The 8,182-nt window shown below is 38.3% G+C and overlaps 1 protein-coding gene across 1 annotated transcript in view; it reads right to left on the bottom strand.

Annotated features, from left to right (window-relative positions):
- tiam1a (TIAM Rac1 associated GEF 1a) overlaps window positions 1-8,182 on the bottom strand; it is a 31,583-nt gene that overhangs the window by 12,167 nt on the left and 11,234 nt on the right. Inside the window, 5 exon segments of the mRNA XM_008333241.2 lie at window positions 497-709; window positions 3,088-3,174; window positions 3,451-3,532; window positions 4,557-4,661; window positions 5,278-5,451. Of these exon segments, the coding sequence (XP_008331463.1) occupies window positions 497-709; window positions 3,088-3,174; window positions 3,451-3,532; window positions 4,557-4,661; window positions 5,278-5,451 (661 nt within the window).

An 8,182-nucleotide genomic window follows, 5' to 3' on the forward strand; every position in this document is an offset into this window, starting at 1 on the left:
CTCAAATATGTGAACACTAAATCACATTTTTTAACAAATTGATACAAAATATTGAAATAGATGGACCATAAAAACTTAAAAAGCAAATACCTAAAATTGTAACCAAAAAAATGTTAATGTAAGCAGACATTCATGAACATCAATACAGGTTTGTAGCATGTCATCAACCCTCCCTACTGTAGGAGATTTTTACAGTAGCTTTGGCTAGATTTTTAAGCTAGCCAAAAAGGTGACACTGACAGATGTTAAACTCTTTGTTCATATCAAGTTTTCTTATTATTTCCAGGCTAATTGAACAAGTATGTACTTTATAATGCTAATTCACTAATCACCATAACCAAGACATTGAATATTCTGTCTGAAAATAAAACAGAACATTATGTTCCAGGTATTAAAAGGTACAGTTAAGGGTTTGCCAAGAAAGTTTTACTGCAGTTCCCACTAGAGACTGTACAGTATTTGTATATATTATGGCCTGGTATGAAGCCAGTCTTACCGTGGCTCTGGGAGTAGAAGTCCGTAGCTGTCTCCTGCTCTCCATCAGAGCGTCGAGGGGGAAGTGAGCACAGCACCTGAGGGTCCAGCTGTGGCAGAGCGCTGACACACAGGGTCAACGCTTGGTTCACAAACGCAGCTTTCAGATCATCCATCTGCAGGGCGGATGCAGCTTTACCATTCAGCAACAGGATCTCATCCCCGGGATTCAAACCTGGCAGGAAAATAAAAAACAAAAACAAATCTGTTCTAATCCTTATGGAAAAAGTGAATTATTAAAGAAATCCTGTTCTAATCCTTATGGAAAAAGTGAAATATTAAAGAAATCACTTTATTTTCAGTAGGCATTCAATTTGTGTGAGTTTAATGTTTAAAAAAAAAAATCACACAAACACAGCTTCATGGCCATGTAGTCTCAGCAGCTCTGTGAGACTCACTGTATTAAAAATGCAGCATCTGACGCCTGTACTGCTTGAGGCGAATACTGATGTAACTAGAAGTGATGAATTGAAGACGATGAAGGAGCAGATATCTGTCTATTTTAGTCCTGAACCATGCATTTCACTGAAGAACAGCTTCGGTTTCAGCCCCTCCCTCTCTCCTCTCCTCTCTCCTCCACCACCTGTGCCCAGCTCTGCTAATTGAGAATGAATACTCAATCAGCTGACCAATTAGCAACCAGCTTTACTCAATAAAGCTGATTGGCTGTGACGGATGTTCAGGCCTCCTGACAGCAGCCCCATGTGTCACTGAGGATTTTTTTTTTTTTTACGGTGTTCAGTTCTGTGTTTTTCTGTTTACTGCAGCTGTGTGTCAGGTTTTTTTGATAATATTTCAGACATAATTCACAAAAATGTAGCATAAAAATTGTGAAAATAATTAAAATTAATATTATTAAAAAAATGCTAACAAAAAAGAAAGAAGTAGTTAGGCCAAAACATCAGCAAAACAATATATAAAAAAATATTAACACAAAATTATGTTTTGTCACAGAACAACAGAAAGTTTAACAGACTGGATAATATAAGGTTAGCCAAATAAAAATAAATAATAAAAGCTTATAATAAAAAATTAAAAAAATTAAAAAAAATTATAATAATAAGCCAAAAATGTTTTTAAATAAAATGATTTAAACCCATCCACGTGCCACAACTGGCCCCTAGGTCCACATGTTGGACACATCAGATTAGCTGTGCTATCTTGGACACTATGGCTTTTCACAATGTAGTAAAAGCTGAAGTAAAAGACAAACACATTTGGCCCTGAGTAATGACCTAGATGTGTGGGATGTGAAATGTCAGCTGTAGTTGAGTCGGTATTGGACGGAGAGAGAGATTACCCCTCTGGACATATATGTGTGTTTTTATGTGTGTGTGTGTGTGTGTGTGTTTTCATTGGGGAAACTATAGTGAGAGAGGAGGGGAGAAATAAAGAGAGAGAAAAGACCCGTGGGGTCTTCTCGTCTTTGACTGTGGCCTGGTTTTGTGCTTAACGCCTGCAGAAATTCCACAGTAATCTCTTTCACTCCTGATTCATTATCTCCTTATAAAACACACACACACACACACATATTCATAGAGTCGCCCATTGTGGACCTACTATGGTCTTCCCTGCTTGAACCAATTTTGTGATTCAGCAAAAAAAAAAAAATATATATATATATATGTGTATATCTCAAACTTGTTTATTTTCTTCCCTTCAACATTCGCCTGTAGAAAAACAAAAGCCGCTCAGCATAGCTCTGTCCTCTGGCTTAAACCGCTAGCGTAGCATTATTTTTAAACTGGCTAGTACACCGGGGGACATAATCTCACACTTGAGTAACCTTGGCCTGACCCTGGGGCACAACAATGGAGTGGTGTGATTTTTTATACATTAGTGTTGTATCTACGGAGCTGCAGTGTTCTTCTCCAACCTATTAGGTCTCAGTTAGACAGACAGACAACAGCGGTGGGGGTTGAACCCTGACCCTGGCTGTTGAAATCACACTGTGATGCAGACAAATGACTTCAGGTTTTTTTGGGGGGGGGTTTTGTCTTTGTGTCCAGGAAATGTAAGCCTGGTTTGCTGTAGTCTTGTATTTGTCTTGAATCGAACAGTAACATCAGGTAGAACTGTATCAGTGGGATTAGCCATATTAGCCATGTTAGCCATGATAGCCATGTTAGCCATGTTAGCCATGTTAGCGTACAACATGAGGACGGACCAGATGGAACCATTTGGAAGGTTAGGATTTCAATTGATCAAATTATCATATACGATGTCAGTCAACACAGTCAGATTCAATACCATAATATCAGCTATAATCATCTGGATATACCATGTACAATTTGATGATTGATCACATAACACCAAAAAATACAATACGATACGATATGACAATAATATAAACTATTTAAAATGATACAATATAGTATAATAGAATCCAATAAAATAATATGACCCACAACATTTTGATAAAATAAACCATATGATACCATTTTTTTTCAGTGATAGGTGGACAGATTTAGATGTTGATTATAATTCACAAATCCACTCCTACTGGTTCACCTGAGTGAAAGACCAACTCCGATCAAATGATGAAAAATGTACCTTTGGCTGAGGCCACGCCCCCTGCTTTAACTTCTGTAATATGTAACTGCTGTGTTCCATCTTCATCAATTACGGCCACAGAAAATCCTGCAGGGACACGGACACACACACACACACACACATAATTACATTCAAGCAGGGATAGCGTCATTAATTCTCTTCAGTCTTTAAAATATTGCAAAATGACAGTGTGGGCTGCTGCAGCTTCACTACAGTGTAATTACATCCATTTAGGACACTCACGTCAGGCCACATGCAGCCCCCACACTTCACTTATTATCAAAGCATGACCCAGAGAAGTCCATTAGAAAATCAATTTGACGCAGTGAGTTTTAAACCGCGGTTCTTTTTGTCTGAACCCACCGTATCCGTCGGCGCAGGAGTCGCTCTGGTCAAACCGGATCAGTTTGGTCACTTTGGGCCGGATCTCGATCTCTTTGTAGACCTGCGAACACGGACATGTGATGTTGGTCCAGAAATAGAAAAGTCAAGGTCAAGTTGTGGCTCATAATAAAAGGCTGAACAGCTTCATGTTTTATTTAAGAGCTTCTTAAACAGAGCAATCGCCTCTGAAGGTTCTCGGGGTTAAAACCCGGGTCAGGTCTGTAAAGTGGGGGAATGAGTGAGTGGGTTAGTGACTGGATGATCAGACCAGGGTCACGGCCCAGAGTGGGCCGGACCACACACAGACACAGCTGCGTGCATGGAAAAACAAAAACAAAAAAAAACATGCAGTGTGTTTTCACCAAGGAGATATAATAGTGTAATATCAGTGACGGTGAGGATGAAAGAGGGAGGCTGATCAAAGCAGGGAGATAAAAGAGCTGCTGCGGAAAAATCAAATGATTGTACTGCAGTAGAAAGGACTTCAGTATATTCACTACAAAGTCCAGTTGTACAGTGAAAAAGCTGGTCTGGGGTGTAGAGTACGGCAGCTCCTTAACACACAGGTGAGGAGAGGAGGAGGTTAAATATGGAACCAGAGAATGTGTTCTTAAATAAACCATAAGGAAACGATGAACATGTCCACAGCGTTAGCTTGAAAAAGACAAATGAATGAGCTGAATACCAGAAAAGGTGGCTAGCTCTACGGCTAACGAAATATATAGCCTACAAGCTAGAATTTAGTAAATGTAAAAATAATATCAAAAGATTATAAATGTAACATAAAATATGAAAAAAATGATAAAAATATACAGTTTATATACTGTATATAGATTTATATTTAAATATATGTATATGTGTGTATATGTATAAATGTATATATGTATATATGTGTGTATATATACTGTATACATTAAACATTTATTCATACATTATACCTGTTATGTTAACATATATACATATATATACGTAAATACATACATAGACGTCAAATTTTGTATTTACATTTTTTAGATACATATATTTATATTTATATATATGATCTTTTACTACATTCCTCACAGTGGGCGTGGTCATTTACTTACCACATCGTAGATGTCGTCTTCCAGTTTGGGGACATAGAAGAACATCTGGTTCTCAACACACACCTTCAGCCGTAGGTAGTGGCCCGGTCGGTCGATTTTGTGTGTCTGTGAATAACAACAGAGAGAGAGACTGTGGTCAAATTGGTGTTTTTATTTAAAACAGACAGAGACAGAGGTTATTGTCTGTACCAGTGATAATCAGTCAGTTGATGTTTGCACATGTTTGTGAAGCTCATGACGTCGGCTGAAAAAAACACAAAGGAATTCACGTGGATCTGAACGTTTGTTCAACTCATGGGGTCTGAAATTAGACGCTCCAGTTCCTTGTGACATGTTTACAACACCCACACACACAAACATATACACAGGCATCGGTTGCCTTGTTTCCCAACAGAATGTCGTTCCGTATACGTATCATTAGGCCTCATTATTCCAGCCTGAGACGAATTAGGAAAACAGAGGAGACGGAGTGGAACCAAAGGTGACAAGACTGAATGGGAATTTCCCATAATAAATCATTATAAATAATAAAAATATTTATAAATATATATATATATACATATATACATAAATATAAATATTTATATATGTATATTATAATAATAATTGTATCTATATTTACTTTGCTTTTTTTATTTTTGTCAACCGTTAGCTATTCTAGCGTCCATATTTCTCGGGGACAGCTGAGGGAACATCTGTGCTGACATCAGGGCGAGCTCACCTTGCAGATGGAGCTGAGGACCTCCAGCGCTGAGTCTCCCGGCTGGATGATAAACAGCACGGGCTGATTGTTTGGCAGACAAACCCAGGAGGGAGTCAGGTTTTCCGGAACCCAGATGTAGCTGCAGTCTGGGTTCTGCTGAGGAAGACTTTTCTCACATCCTTCTTTCTCCTTCTGAAAACCACAGAAGAACAACACACACTTGTTAAACGTCTCCGTGATTTGGTGTAAACTACTGTACAGAGACTTTACTGATAACTTTTAGGTTTTTTTTTTCTTTATTAGCTATATTTAGTTACCGACTGGCTACAATGAGATATTTTAAGCTGTGCTAAACTAAGCTACATTACCGACTGGCTACAATGAGATATTTTGAGCTGAGCTAAACTAAGCTACATGAGGCTTTCTATATCATTATTGTAAATTTAAAGGTTTTTTTAAATGACCCATCACTAATCCAACTTTTAGTTTTTGTCCACCTCATTTTGACTGCTATTATCTGCAGTTTTTTAACCTTAATTATTATAATCTCAAACTACTTTTCATTTTTACCCAGGCTAACCTTTTAGACGTTTGGCTCCGATTTTCTCCAGAATTTTTCTATAGTTTGATTCAAACAATGTGTCCTGATAACGAATGATTTATTTTTATTTGTTTTCTGGCTCACAGAGAAGTAACCACATTTGCTGTGAGTGATGGAACTAATGTGATCTGAACTGGTTGGTGGTCTGAGAGCAGCAGGGTCTCTGCTTACAAAATCTAATTCTTCTGTTTTCATGAAAGCACTTGTGTCCCAGTGTGGGTATGTGTTACATACATGTAAGCACTTGAAATCTTCAGCATGTGTGTGTGTGTGTGTGTGTGTGACCCCTCCGCCCGTCTGTGTGACCTCTGACAATCTGTCAGCCATGTCTGTGGATCTTCTCTGCTCCACCACCTCCACACTGTCTGTCACTGATACCTTATCAAGGCCTATCAGGTAACAGCGTCCGTCATTGTTTTCCCTGCTTCTCCTCTCCTCTCTCCTCCAACTCTGCCTCATCCAATCATCTCCCTCCTTTTCCATCTTCACCTATCCTTAAAGCCGATCCTTGTTTGTCAGGATCTGACCGCGTTATTCCATATTTAATGTCAACAAAAGCGTAGGCATTTTTTAACATTTTCATGTTTTACACACAGTCTTCAGGTGGGTCTGTAGCCAAGACCTCCCCCAACTCCCTGGACTCCCCAGCCAGGCTCAGCACCATCTGGCTCCCCTCCTGTCACATCCAGGATTCCTCTGCTTAGTGGGGGCTTCACTGAACTCCCCCCGTCTCTCATAGTATCCCTTATACATTTCTGTTTTCAGTGGGATTCCCCAGAACAAACGCGGAACAACACGTTCTTAATTATCTGATGCTATGTCATGAAGCACTTTTAGCGCCATCTTAAGGCTAACTGAAAATTCTCGTTTGCTTAAAGTTAATTTCTACCAGCTGGGAGGTGGAACTCAATCTCCCATGATGCCACTGGTGGCCTTCACAGGCAGCCAGAGTTTTTCTTCTGTTAGCTGAGGTCAGACACAGGCCTGGATTCCCTCTTTCCTTTAACAGTTAAGATCATAAATTATGAAGATACCATGCTGTTACTCTCACCGCCCCGTGGGTAAGTGGGCATCTCCCCCCCCCCCACACAGTTCATGTAAATACATCATTTAACAGGTTTGTTTGCTACTGTACAGTGAAGCTACATTTCAGCCATTTTCTTTAACCCTTTAAACCATGGTCTGTATTTCTTTTCTTATTTCTGTCTAACATTTTGCTTAATTTCATCCACTAATATGTTTTGTTGTATTATATAATATTGAGCTTTTCTTGACAACCTTAAGTCATCTTTTTGGCCATCTTGAAACATCTTGGAGTTCTCAACTCTTTTGCTGCAGATATTTGTAATCTTTCTGATCCTATTTAGTTAAATTTCTGCCAACATTTTAGTAATACTCCTGCCTAAATTTCTTCTCTTTTTTTCTGGCTAAATTGAATTAATTCCCTATATTTCATGCTAACCAATAGCTAACACAACGCCGTTAATTATCTTTAGCTCATATTTAGCTGTTGCTAATTAAATATTCCCTGTATCTATTCTAATTTTTATTTATTTTATAGTTGAAGCTTTAACTGGACTTAATTTTTGTATATGTTCATGTAACAATTCACTGTCTTTGATTGATCTTTTGCATTTGTATGGCTATATTTGAAACTGAGAAGATGTTAAATCTCAAAAGAGAAAACAAAAATGTGATTAAAGATGTGCTTTTTAAACTACTTTTGTTTCAATTACACTGTATTTAATTTAATTTAATACCTTTCCTTTGTCTGATTTGTGGCTATTAATAACCAAGCTGTGCCAAGATTAACAAACAGAGAAAACACAGATGGCTGTGTGAAGCTGTCTGCTCCTTTGGTACCGAACGTCTGCATAATTTGTCCAAACATCAAACAGGTAATGATCCAAACATTTCAGATCAATTCTTCTCCCCCTCAGTGGGATTTGAAGACAGAAATAACCCCCCAGTCGATAGACTGTGATGCTGATAGAGTTGGAACTGCCTGCAGCGAATGGACGGAAGAAATGGGAATCTGTCAACACTGATCTGGAAACGGTGTTTGATGTTTGAAAAAGAGAGGGGAAGAAAAAGACATTTTTCTGTCTCAGACACAGAGTGGTCAATAAAAGACAAACAAGAGGAACGCCGGTAAGTGGAGCAAAGATTTCTGAAGCAAATAATGTGACAATTGACGAAGGAGCAGAAACAGCTGTGGAAAAACATAAAACCAAACACCTTTTTGGTTCTATTTATAAAAATGAAAACACTTCAGAACCAGAAAAGTAATATATATATACTGTATATATATATATATATATA

Source organism: Cynoglossus semilaevis, chromosome 19 (genome assembly GCF_000523025.1).
Source record: "Cynoglossus semilaevis isolate Cse_v1.0 chromosome 19, Cse_v1.0, whole genome shotgun sequence".
Lineage (NCBI taxonomy): Eukaryota > Metazoa > Chordata > Actinopteri > Pleuronectiformes > Cynoglossidae > Cynoglossus > Cynoglossus semilaevis.